The 12626-nt window shown below is 25.6% G+C and overlaps 9 protein-coding genes across 9 annotated transcripts; 3 read left to right on the forward strand and 6 right to left on the reverse strand.

Moving 5' to 3' along the window:
* Nucleotides 1-12: 12 nt before the first annotated feature.
* Nucleotides 13-2232, reverse strand: ENU1_032250 (Uro-adherence factor A precursor, putative; the record flags this gene model as incomplete). The annotated part of the gene is made up of 1 exon (XM_008857331.1): nucleotides 13-2232. A coding segment is annotated over one exon (2220 nt), but the record flags the coding sequence as incomplete, so codon positions are not given.
* A 263-nt stretch (nucleotides 2233-2495) lies between these two features.
* ENU1_032260 (Rab GTPase activating protein, putative) lies at nucleotides 2496-3701 on the reverse strand (the record flags this gene model as incomplete). Its single annotated transcript, XM_008857332.1, has 1 exon — nucleotides 2496-3701. One exon carries the CDS (start codon nucleotides 3699-3701, stop codon nucleotides 2496-2498), a length of 1206 nt encoding a protein of 401 aa, XP_008855554.1.
* Nucleotides 3702-3866: 165 nt separating this feature from the next.
* ENU1_032270 (hypothetical protein) lies at nucleotides 3867-5363 on the reverse strand (the record flags this gene model as incomplete). Its single annotated transcript, XM_008857333.1, has 1 exon — nucleotides 3867-5363. One exon carries the CDS (start codon nucleotides 5361-5363, stop codon nucleotides 3867-3869), a length of 1497 nt encoding a protein of 498 aa, XP_008855555.1.
* A 197-nt stretch (nucleotides 5364-5560) lies between these two features.
* Nucleotides 5561-6292, forward strand: ENU1_032280 (LSM domain containing protein; the record flags this gene model as incomplete). Its single annotated transcript, XM_008857334.1, has 3 exons — nucleotides 5561-5815; nucleotides 5883-5958; nucleotides 6006-6292. The coding sequence occupies 3 exons, from the start codon at nucleotides 5561-5563 to the stop codon at nucleotides 6290-6292; spliced, it is 618 nt and encodes a 205-aa protein (XP_008855556.1).
* Nucleotides 6293-6345: 53 nt separating this feature from the next.
* On the reverse strand, nucleotides 6346-7776 carry ENU1_032290 (hypothetical protein; the record flags this gene model as incomplete). The annotated part of the gene is made up of 1 exon (XM_008857335.1): nucleotides 6346-7776. The coding sequence occupies one exon, from the start codon at nucleotides 7774-7776 to the stop codon at nucleotides 6346-6348; it is 1431 nt and encodes a 476-aa protein (XP_008855557.1).
* An 85-nt stretch (nucleotides 7777-7861) lies between these two features.
* On the reverse strand, nucleotides 7862-8071 carry ENU1_032300 (hypothetical protein; the record flags this gene model as incomplete). Its single annotated transcript, XM_008857336.1, has 1 exon — nucleotides 7862-8071. One exon carries the CDS (start codon nucleotides 8069-8071, stop codon nucleotides 7862-7864), a length of 210 nt encoding a protein of 69 aa, XP_008855558.1.
* Nucleotides 8072-8914: 843 nt separating this feature from the next.
* ENU1_032310 (grainin, putative) lies at nucleotides 8915-9562 on the forward strand (the record flags this gene model as incomplete). Its single annotated transcript, XM_008857337.1, has 1 exon — nucleotides 8915-9562. One exon carries the CDS (start codon nucleotides 8915-8917, stop codon nucleotides 9560-9562), a length of 648 nt encoding a protein of 215 aa, XP_008855559.1.
* Nucleotides 9563-10306: 744 nt separating this feature from the next.
* ENU1_032320 (Ras family GTPase) lies at nucleotides 10307-10852 on the forward strand (the record flags this gene model as incomplete). Its single annotated transcript, XM_008857338.1, has 1 exon — nucleotides 10307-10852. The coding sequence occupies one exon, from the start codon at nucleotides 10307-10309 to the stop codon at nucleotides 10850-10852; it is 546 nt and encodes a 181-aa protein (XP_008855560.1).
* Nucleotides 10853-10943: 91 nt separating this feature from the next.
* On the reverse strand, nucleotides 10944-12365 carry ENU1_032330 (hypothetical protein; the record flags this gene model as incomplete). Its single annotated transcript, XM_008857339.1, has 1 exon — nucleotides 10944-12365. One exon carries the CDS (start codon nucleotides 12363-12365, stop codon nucleotides 10944-10946), a length of 1422 nt encoding a protein of 473 aa, XP_008855561.1.
* Nucleotides 12366-12626: the final 261 nt, after the last annotated feature.

Raw genomic sequence — 12626 nt, forward strand, 5'->3', positions numbered from 1 at the left:
TTCTTCATCAACTTGTTGTTTTGGTTCTTCGAGAATAATTTGGTCAGTGGTATTTTCTTCTTTATTTTCTTCACTTACACTTATTACTTCTTTATCTGTTACCTCTGTAGACTCATCTTCAGAACTTGAAGGAGTTTCTGAAGTAACTTCTTTAATAACAAATTTAATTTTTGTTTCTTCTTGTTTTTGTTGTTCTTCATTTGTTAACTCATTATCATTTTCCTCTTTAATTTTACTTTTTATAGTTTCAATTACTTCATTTTCAATAACATTAACATGTTCATCTTGAACTTCCATTTCCTCATCAGAACTACTGATACTCTGAGTTGTAACCTTCTCTGGTATTGAAGAATTTGATAAATCTAGTTCTGCAGCATTTTCAGTTTCTTTTTTCTTTTGGCATTCTTCTATTTTACTCGTTACTAAATCTTGAATCGAAGCAAGTGTCTTTTCATCTAAATTTGGTGGTTCTATTTCCTTTTCATCTCCATTTGAAGATACTATTGACTTTTCATCTTTCTTTTCTTCTGATAAGGAAGGAGATGATTCTAATACTGGTTGATTAACCTCCTCTTTGGGTTCATTTTGAATTTGTTCAACAAGATCGTTAACAACTCCAACAACAACTGTTCCTATCATTTCTTCATCCACAGAATCAGAAGAGCTATATTCTTTAATTGTGGGGGATGCACCTTTCTGGTCATCAATATTAACATAAACCTCTTTGTCTCTTTCTTCAACTGAACATAAAGAGGATTTAGCTGACGATGATGAAATTTTATTCTCATTTTTAATAGAAAACTCCATACCATTAACTACTATATTTTCTTGATTTAATTCATTAATGTTAGTAATTGGTTCTTCCTTTTGGTCATTTGACAAAGATGAGACTGAAGAAGTTTTCTTATTTTCTCCAACACAAACCATAACGTCTTTATAATCTCCGCCATGAGAAGATTCACTAAACTCGCTTGAATTAGTGTGCTTAACATCATCACTTATTATTAAAACATTACCTTTAATAATATGATCTTCTTCAGAATGAGGTTTAGAGGTTTTTTCCTGAAGGTCTTTCTCAGCTTTTTTATTTGTATCAATTTCATTATTTGAATAATCAATTGGTGATTGTGAATGAATTGATGCTTCTTCTCCATTAATTGATAATACTGTTTCTTTCTCATGAACCTCTTTTTCTTCATCACTCAAGCTATCATCCTCTTTTATTGTAGGTGATGTCTCTTTAACTTCTTCAGATTGTGTAACTACTTCTTGACTAATACTTTCCTTTAATTTTTGCTCAAGTTGTTCAGAAACTTCTGAAGAGGGAGTTATTGGTAATTTATCCTTTATTTCTTCATTTTGAGACTCTTCAGCTCTAGTCATTTCTTCTTTTTTTTCTTCTTGAGTATCAAGTTTTTCACAAGATACCTCTTCATCTTTTATATCTTCTTCATCTTTTATATCTTCTTCATCTTTTTTATCTTCTTCATCAGAGCTATTTGAAGAATTAGACTTTTTTAAGACTTCAGCAGTCTCAATAAACTCATTGTTGTCTTTACCTTCACTTACATTTAATGAAGGGATTTGTAAATTTGATTTTTCTTCTTCTGTTTTTGAAGATTCAACCTCCATAGAAATCTCTTTTTCTTCATTTTTGGGTAAAACTTCCTCAAAATGAATTTCATCTTTTTTGTTATCAGTTGATGAGGATGACTTTGATTTTTGTAATTCATCTTGTTCATTACTTAATGAAGTTGATAATTTTTTTTCAACATTTGTAAGAGTAGAACTAGATTCACTAACATTGTCTTTACTAACTTCAGGGAGTGATTGTTTAGAATCATCAAGACTTTTAGTTGATTCATCTTCAATAGACGTAGTATTTTTTTCAATTTCTTTTTGTTCTATTTCAAAGCTAGATTGTTTAGTGTCAAGTTCACCAGCTAATTGTTTAGTAAGAATAGCAATTTTTCCTTTTTGTTTTGCTGGTTTAAATGTTTTTTGAGGTGTTTTAGAAGTTGTTATTTCCTCACTACTTGAAGAAGACTTAGAGCTTTTCTTTCTTTGAATTTTTAGCGTTGACTGTTTAACAACAACTCGGTTTGGATGGTTCCTTGTTTGTGACTTTACTTTTTGTTCTCTTTCTAATTCCTCTTGTTTTTTTGCTTCTAATTGTTCATATTGTCCAATAAGTTGAGCAATTTTACTTGACACCTTTTTAGGTGAACTCATTTTAATTTGATTAATCAGTTTTTTTTTTGTAATATGTGTTAAATGAAAATAGTTTAAATTTCATTCTTACTCAAACTAAACACTTCCTCACAGCTTCATTTATTTTAGTTTTTGAACAATAATCTTCTTCGATCTTATATTTTCTTACATTTCCTTTTATTTTTCGGGATTTCTTCTCAATAATTAATTTAAAAATCCAATCTAATTTGTTCTAAAAAAAAACGTCATTAAAAAAAAAGCAATAAAAATGTGTTGCAAAATAATTAGAAAGTCTTTAAAGATAATTTTGTTTGGTGTTTAATAATAAGAGCAAGTACGACTATAACAACAGTTATAAGGCTAATAAAGAATCTAATAAGAACTAAAGCAATAGTATACCTAAAAAGTGTTTGGGTTATTTCATCTAAATAAGGTAATTGTTTAAGAGTTAATTGTGAAGTTTTGTGTTTTAGATAAGGAGGTATTTGAATAGGGTCTTGCATTGGTAAAAAAACTTCTAACTTAGAAGGCATATCATTATGATACATCATCAAAGCATTTGAGATATAAATTTTAATCTTTTGTAAATCCCAAGTTTTAGTTGGTAAAGATTGAACTGCTTGCATTACTTCAATAATGTCAGAGTCTTTCATTATATGTTCTTCGTTTTCAATAAACAGTCCAGCAACGAAATAAAAATGACTATAAAACATTTCAGTAGATAACATTGCGTCAAAAATATAATACATTTGTGGAAAGTTAAAATTTCTAGTGAAAGGACAAATGAATGATCTGGTAGAAGTGAGATATAATTCTGGATATTCCAAAATAAATTGGTTTAAAGTTGGGTCATATTTTTGAACTATATTCTCAAGGACTTTAACTGCATTAAAAATTCGTCCAAAGTCAGAAACAAGAAGATCTCTATATTTATCTAATGTTGCACAAAGTGAATAATAACAATCAGTTTCTACTTGTAATATCCATTTAGGAGTAAAAGAAGATAAATCAGTAATTTCAATTGCATCTTTAAATGAGATATGTTCGAAGAGATAAGTAATAAAAAATAATGAAACCCAATCTAATAATCCTTGAAAAAATAAGATATCTGCATGTTCAAAAGACCAAACTACTGATATTCTAGCAATAACATCACCAAATTCTTTACATTTAAACAATTTAAATGGTTTAAGATATGTCCTTGGAATATCTTTTTTAATTTGTTCTTTTACACTTTTCCATGCTTTAGGATAATTTTTTTGTGTTATATGAAAATGGTATTGAACTAACCTACAATATTCTCTTCTTTTTACTTTTTGTTTAGAACTATGTAAAGATACATTCTCTGGTAAATATCCACATAACACTTTCCATACAAATGGTCTTTGTTTTTCAGGAATTCCATTTTTTGCTCTTTGTTTAAGTTCATTAATTTCAATTAAAGGAGTTTCTGCGATATATTGTTCAAGACTTTTTCCTGTTTTACTCATAAGAAGAATAAACAAATAATGTTTTTAGAGTAATTTAAAATCAGTACAAAACATATTTTTTATTTTAATAAAAATTTACTATTCTTCTATTACCTTTTACTATTTTAATTAAGTAAAATTATAATAAACTATTAAATTAATAAAAAAAAAAAACAAAAAAACTATTTACTCAATAATTACTTCAATAATTAATATGTCATCAATATTCCCTCTTTCATAAACATTGTAATAAAAACAATAATATTTGGGTTTACTTCTTTTTATTCTAATAGGAATAATAATAGGTTCATTAGGAAAACTAATAGAAGTATTTTTAAGTAATTCTTTACGAATTCCAAGGATATAAGGATAATATTTTCCTTTAAATGATTTAGAAATTGGTAATGTTTTTGTGACTACTAATACTCCTCTTTTTTCTAATAACGTTTTTTCTACATTAAAAATATAGTCATCAGTAATAATATCTTTATAACTAAAAACATTACTTTTTACTTTTATAACATCTTTCTCTTTATAAGAACATTTTGTCATTATATTATAACTACGTTCTACTGATGAATGACTTTGATTTAAGTCTTTAACAAAGTAATACTTTTTTAATTGTTCATTTTTATCTTCTTCTTTTATTTGTCCATTAAATTCAAAACAAATTAATCCATTATATTCTGCCATAAATTGATATTTTGATGGATCAATAATAATTTTCTTTTCTTCAGATAAAATTGTTTCTTTGGGTGGTTGTTTTTTTTCTTTGTTCACTTCTTGTTGGATAATTGGTTTCTTTTCTTCTTTTTTTATTTCATTTGATTTGTCTTTCTGTTTTAAATCTTCAACATTCAATTTATTTGGGTCATTAATTAATTCTTCTTCTTCTTGTGACTGAATAGTTCCAGTTCCTTTCATCCCTTCTTCATTTGATGTTTCAATTTTGGATTGTTTAAAAAAGTCATTAATTTCTTGAAACAGTTTATCTGTATCTTTTTTAATAGTAGAAACATCAGTAGGATTTTCCTTTTTTCTTATCTCTTTTTTAACAGAAGTGTCTTGAGATTCTATTAGAGGTTTTTTTGGACTTTTTATAGAAGAATGAGACTCATCTTTCTCATTTGATATAGTTCCTTTATTATGTTCTTCTTCTTCATTGTAATTATCGTTACTAAAAGGAATCACTGGAAGTGGTGGAGACACACATGGAGTATCAGTGTCATCTAAATTAATATTAAGATCATCTAGAGATTGAGTTTGGTTGTGAATAGACAATTCATTCTTTTCATTTGTATTATCTGGAAGAACTGATTCATCTAAAACTGACATGAAGAAAACAGTTGCCATTGAATCTTTTAAAGTAGTAAGAAAATCAAATACAGAGCGGATTAATAGTAAATTGAATTCGTTCAGATATTTTTTATCACATGAGGATGATTGAAGAACGTTAATATATTGTTTTGTGAATACTTTTAGGCTATTAAATAATGAGAGAGAACTAATTGATTCAATTCCATCAAAGATTATATTAATATCGAATGGTTGTTGTTCTTGTTGACTAAGAATAATAGGTAGAGAAAAAGCGAATTGAGAAATAAATTGGAAATATTTCATTTGGATTTGAGAATTTACTAATTTTATTTGAGTCAAAATATCAGCAAACATTAGTAGTGGCATTTTAATGTTATTAATAAAATCTAATCCACCTTTTCTCAACAATTTGACAAACTCAATCCTTTTGTTTTCAAGTTCAGTTAAGTTCATTAAAGAGAGATTTTTTAATTGATTAAAGATTTTATTTTAAAAGAAAAAAAAAAAAAGAAAAACAAAAAGAGAACTTCAAATAAAAAACATAATTAAGAAATTAAATTGAAATGGCATGTAAAAGCAGTAAAATATCAAAATATATTAATTATACAATAAAAGTTACTACCATTGAAGGAAGAAATTTTGTTGGTAAATTTTTAGCATTTGATAAATATATGAATATGATTTTATCTGAAACTATTGAAAAAAGAACAGTTATTAATAAAAAAACACGTGAAGAAAAAGAGATTGAAAGATCTTTAGGAATGATGTTATTACGAGGTGATTGTATTCAAGGATATACTGTTTTATCACCACCACCTGTTTGTTAAATATTATTGTTGAAATAATAATAATAATAAAATTATATATATTTCTTATTCATTTTAGAAAAGAAAACAACAAACTTTTGTTCCAAATGTTGTAAATACTTCAGTTATTACTGCTGGTCCACAAGCAAATCCATGTTTGTTTTATTTTTATTATGTTTAACATTAATATATTCATTGATAGCTTTAGTTGCACCAACTAGAGGTGTTGGAATTCCTCAACCATTGATGGGAGGTATTCCTATTCCTTCATTATATCCTCAAATGGGAGTTGTTCCACCTGGACAAATTCCTGTTCCTGGAGTTATTCCTGGTGTTCCACCAATGATTCCAGGAGCAATTCCACCTGGAATTCCAATGTATCCACCAATGGGAATGATACCACCAATAGGTCCTCCACCTCAAATGAATCCAATAATGCCACAACCTCAACCGAATGGAACAAATCCAACAGACTCAGCTGATAATTGATTGACTTTTTTCTATTAAAGAAGAAAAATTAAATTTATATTCAAAAAAAAAAATTATTTTAATTCATTTTCAATTTCGTTTAACTTATCTTGGTCTTCTAATCTAATGGATAAAATATTTGATTGGATTTCTTTTATTCTTGATAGTTCCATACTTTTTTTCTTTTTTGCAAGAGCTATTAATAATTTAGTTTTTCTTTTGCATAAGTCATAAACTAAATCACTATTTTTTTCATAATACTCTTTAAAGCTTTTAAATGAAAGTCCTTTTTCTTTATCAGGTTTTATAGTGTCTTCTCTCTCAACTTCTAATCTTTTGAGATGATGAAGTTTATTTCTATCATTAGTCACATCATATTGTTGAAGAACGTGATTTAACTTTTCATTTTGACATTTCTGAGGAGTAAAACTTTTGTTTTCTTCAGATTTAATAATATATCGTTGTTCAACTGAACCATTTGGATTATAGTAGGATGATGATATAGCTGTATCCCCTGTGTCCATTCTCAATACAAATTCGTTATCTGATTTTGATAAATGATTACCACCAATAGTTGTATTTGAAGAGTTATCAATTAATTGAATTCTCCTTGAAGGTTCAATAAGTTGATTTGCTAATACACCAGCACCATATGCTGAAGAAAAAGAAGGGTCAAGAGATGTTGATATATTACTAATACTAGAAATTGCATCTTTAACACAACATAATAACCATCCTTTTCCTACAACCTCAATAGATGATAAAGAACAATCTTTTATTTGAGAAGGATTAAAGTACTGACTTTGAGGATGGTTTTGCAAACGAGAAATAGAGTCTTTAATGAATTGAGATAACTCTTCACATTCTTTTTGAGTGAATGTAGCAAATTCATCTTTTATAGCAGTAATTCTAATATCATCATTACCTTTACAGTCAAGAATAATATCCATTGAAGCTAGTTTTCTTTCAGAGAAAGAAGATCGTAAACTTGAAACCTTTTCTTTTAAACAAGAAGAAGAAATTTGATTTTCAGAAACTCCTTGTTCATTTGCTTTAAAGATAATATATTCTCTTACTTTTTGAGTAAAATGATAACCACCAATATTTGTACATCGTTTTAAAAGAACTTCTGCTGTATTTAAATAAGAATTAAAGATAACAATACTTGTATGATAATATCCTACGTCTAGAATTGCACGTGTACATACTGAATTATCATAATGACTACTAATATAACTAACAATAGAACCAGCATAACAAGGGATTAAATAACAAATAATACCAAGTTTTTTAGCAGCATGAATTAAGTCAGTTTTAAATTTATCTCCATGATAATCATTCATAGAAATAAAAGCAATTTCACAATTTGTTTGTTTTTGAATAAAATCAAGAAAAATAGAAAACAAAGCTTGACGAGAAATTTTTCCATATTCTTTAAAATCTACTTGTTCATTATCAAATAAAGGATTCATAACAGAATTTTTACAGTCATTAAATTTATCCATATCATATGAATAAGATAAATTAACAAAATTATAAATTGTATCTGAATTGGTCTACTGATTATTATATGAATTAATTAATAATAATTTAACAAACAGTTGAACTATAAAGTGTATAAAGTTTTCCTTTACTTAATGTTATTGCACTTGGAGGTTGATCAGTTGCTGTTACTCCAAAATACATATTTATTATATGTTCTGTACTTTTATTATTAAATGTAACTTTAATTAATTGGTCTCCCCAATCAATTCCAACTACTTTTTCTGGTTTTCTTGCAGTAGCCATTGTATTAAACATTTAAATGATATTTATTAAGTTCTATAAATTCTCCATTTTTATTTTTATTTTTGTATTCTTCTTGTTGTTTGAGTTTAAATTACTATTCCCTTTTTACATTCTTTAATAATGTTTAACAAACAAAATTAATTATTCTCATTTGATTATGAAAAATTGAAACTAATTTTATTAACATTTAATTATCTCATTTTTATTTTCTTTAGAAAATTTAATAAACATCATTTCTGAATTATCTTCTTTAAAAAAAGTTTGATAAAGAATATTCTTTTAGTAAAAGATTTTATTAAAATTCTTTCTTTTGTTGAAATACAATTACACTATTTAGTTTATTAATAAAATAAATTTGTAAATGTTCTATTCAAAAAGTGAATAATTCATTATTTCAATGTCATTAAGAGAAAAAAAAAGAAAAAGATTATTTAAACACTGAACTTCATAATAATTTTTTAATAGATTATTAACTTACAAAACTATTTCTTCAAAAACAATTTACAAACGATAAAAACTTTAAATTTAAACAAAATGCTTTATAACTACTTATAAATTTATAACAATTTAAATGGTTATTATAGAGAAATAATGAAATAGAAAAAAATCAACATTCTTTTATTCAATTATGTTTGATATTTAATAATTTATTAAAATTCACTTATTCTTCTAATAACACAGTTTTGTTATCTTTTGATTCATTCGTTCAATTTTTTTATATTTTGTTTTATCTTTTTAATAAATTATGTTATATAAAACAATATGGATTTTTGTATAAATTAAAGAAAAGAGCAATAAATGAGAGGATTGGATCTTTTGTGTATCTTTAAAACTTGAAAAGTAACTGTTTATTACATGTCAATATTTGATATTCAAGCTGCTCAAGATGCATGGATCTTTCAAAATATTACAAAAACATTTCAAGAAGATCCATTAATTAAAGAGCAGTGGTGGTATCCATTATGTATGTCTTTAAGAATAGAAGAATTCAGACCATTACAAGAATGGTTTGAAAAGACAGATAAGGACAAGTCAGGGACACTTGAGTTGAATGAGCTTAAATCAGCTAAATTTCCTGGAGGGTTAAGACTTGATGAAGATACTTGTAGAAAATTAATGAAAATATTTGACATGGATTTATCTGGAAATATTGGATTTTATGAATATTTGGCATTAATGAAATTTGTTGATTTAGTAGATAAAACATTTACACACTTTGATGCTGACCATAGTGGTACAATGGATTTAAATGAAATGATGGCTGCACTTCCTCAATTAGGATTTGATATTACTAGAAAGAATTGTGAAGCATTAATTAGAGCCAACGCACGTGGACTATTTTCTAAAAAGATCAAACGAAGTCAGTTTGTTGGGTGTGTAAGTTTCCTTGGGTTGACACGTTCTATTTATCAAAAAGCTATGAATGTGAAGAATGAAAATTTTAAAAGAGAAGATTTTTCTCGATTTATGAATTTGGTTCTTCTAATTTGTGATGAACTTTAATTTAACTTGATTTTTTAATTTTGTTTTTATATTTCTTTTTATTTGTTTATTTAGAAGAAGACTCATAGATAGGATTAGTCTCAAATATACAAGGAATAATCGAAATTAGTTCTATTTAATACTTAATTAATTGTTTTATTATTTTAATTTTGTTTATTTGTTATTTTATTATTTTCTTTAATATAAGAAAAAAAGAAATATCAGACGAAGGTAAGTTGTCATCAAAACTCAGAGATTGTTCAACACATGTCATCACTTAATTCTATTAAATCTTTTTCTTATTTATGAAACATAATTTATTATATTAATTTTAATTATTATGGTTTTATAAATTTTATAAATAGAATCTATTTATAAAATTATAATTAAATTATATTTTAATTATTTATTTAAAACAATCTTTTTTAATTAATGTTTATGAAGTAGTTTGGCAATGCAATACAAATTTCATGGTATTGTTTTACTAATAAATTCTCTTTTGTTCGTTATTATTAATTTTCATATTGAAAACGTTTTAATGATATTATAATATTGAAGAATAATTTTTAAGTAATATTATTACAAGCCTTAAACCTAAAATTTATTTAATCTGGGTCTTTCAGTATTAACGTCTTCGAAGTGTTGTTTTTATTCAATTAAATAGTTCAATTACAGACAAAAGTTATATAATACAAATACATAAAATGAAAAAGAGATTTCACTAAAAAAATCTCAACAAAACTGAAAAATTTTGTTATAAATAAAATGAAAAAACTAACGTCAACAATTAATATTGTTGTATTTGGGTCTAGTGCTGTTGGAAAAACTGCATTAATTTACAGATATATTAATTCGAGTTTTATAACCCAATATGAACCATCAATAGATAATTTGGAGCGTTGTACAAAAATTATTAATGATGTTATTTGTACTGTAAATATCCAAGACACTTGTGGAAGTGACCGATTTGAAACATTAAGAGAATTATATGTAAGAAGTAGTGATGGAGCTTTGTTAGTTTGTAATGGAAATAATCAATATACTCTAACTGAACTTCCAAATTTTTATGAAGTAATAAGAGAATTTAAATCTGAAGAGGAATATGTTGTTGTGGTAGTTATAAACAAAATTGATTTGGATTTAAAAATTGACATTGAAGAAGTAAATAAATTTGCAGAGTCAATCAATGCTCCTTGCATTCAAACATCAGCAAAAACAAATAAGAATGTTGACAAAGCATTTTCTATTTTATTACAAAGAATATTAGAAAAAAATCCTCCTAAAACTCCAAGAAAATGTTCAATATTATAATTATTTTATTTCATTTTATCATTTAATTATCAGTTTCTTCTTTTTACAAACTTTTATTTTTCTATTTTTTAAATGATTTAAAGTATATTTCTTAGTTCATTTTAAGTACAATAACTCGTTGTACTTTAAAAGTATCTCTCCTTTCATCATTAAAACATGTACCATTTAAATCATCATCTTTAATATATTCATATACATTAGATAAACTAGCACAAAAACTACTTCTAAATGAAGTTTTAAAAATTATTAACATTCCAAATGGAGAAATATCATCACCACATGAAAACAACATATCGTTATCTCCTAAAATTAATTTTCCTAATCTCTCTTTTTTCATTTTCCATCGACGAGGATGTCCACTTAAATCTTCAGTATTATCAAATGCAAATAAAAAATGATTTCTTGAATTTAAAAGTAATGAATCTCCTATTTCTGCTTCAATAAAACACCCAAAAACATTCCCATATTCATCTATGCAGATAATAAATATATTACTCTCTCCATTTATTCTTTCTTTCATTTCTCCTTCATTTTCACCATCTTCTAATGTATCATATAATCTACTACATTCATACAACCCACTCCATTCTTGTAATTGTTGTAAGTTGTCTTGTATAACATCTAAACATTCATCACAGAGCATTTGAATACAAATAATACGTTCTACATTAAACAATGAATCATAACAATAAGATGTTGTTTTCTTGTTGGAACTAAAGTTTATTTGTGTTTCAATAGTATTTCCTTGTTTCATTTCAATAATACAATCACCTCTTCCAATTTTTATGTCTTTTTGTTTGATTTTTTGTATTTCAAAAATTTTTTCTGTTCCTTTTTGTAAATAACATTCTTGATATTCTCTAATTCCATTCTCATTTATCCCTTGTGGAAAATACCACCCAAAGACATTATTATTTTCATCAAATATAAATAAAAATATACTTGGTCTATTAAATAATCCTGTGTTTTGATACTCACTCCATTCATTTAAATCACTATCAAATAAAACATGAACCTCATTTTTATTACTCCATTCTTGTAACTTTGTAAGTGCTTGTTCAATCAAATCATTTTGAAGTTGATTAATCATAACCCGTTCATCCTCTTTTTTACTGTCTTCGTTTTGGTGAACTACAAACTCATCATATTTCTCAAACTCTTCGTGAACTTCTTTTCTTTTAATACTTTGAGCATATCCTTTCATTTTGTTCAATTCTTCTTCTTTGGAAATTTCTTCTTTTTTATTTTTCATAACAAAACAATTAAATTCCTCTTTTTGTATCATTTCGTTTGCTTCATGAATAAAACTTTCACATTCTTCAATAATCTTTTTCATCTCTTCAATTCCTTTTAATTTTTGTTCAATAATAACTTCCGTATTTTCAGGTTTCCCTTCAATTAAATTTTCTATTTCTTTATCAATTTGAGATTGTCCTTTCTTTATGGCTTCTTTTAACTCAACAAGTTGTCTTTTCACCTTATTTATCATGTCATTTTTGATTAATTTTTCCATTAATATCAGGTTAATAGAATCTGAATATTATTTTTTAGTTTTATTAATTATTTTTTTTTGATATTTTGTAAAAGTCTTCACATTAATCGTTATATATTAATTGAAAATACAAAGTGTTATATCATAACCATTTCTCAACGGCGTAAAACAAACTAACAAAAGAACTTTAGGTACAAACTTTACAAACAAAAATTTTTGTTTTTGTAACTTTTGTTTCTCATTAAAAAAAAAACAGAAGTATAACACTCAAAATTTTATAAA

The sequence above is a fragment of the Entamoeba nuttalli genome (genome assembly GCF_000257125.1).
Source record: "Entamoeba nuttalli P19 unplaced genomic scaffold asmbl_2565, whole genome shotgun sequence".
NCBI lineage: Eukaryota > Evosea > Mastigamoebida > Endamoebidae > Entamoeba > Entamoeba nuttalli.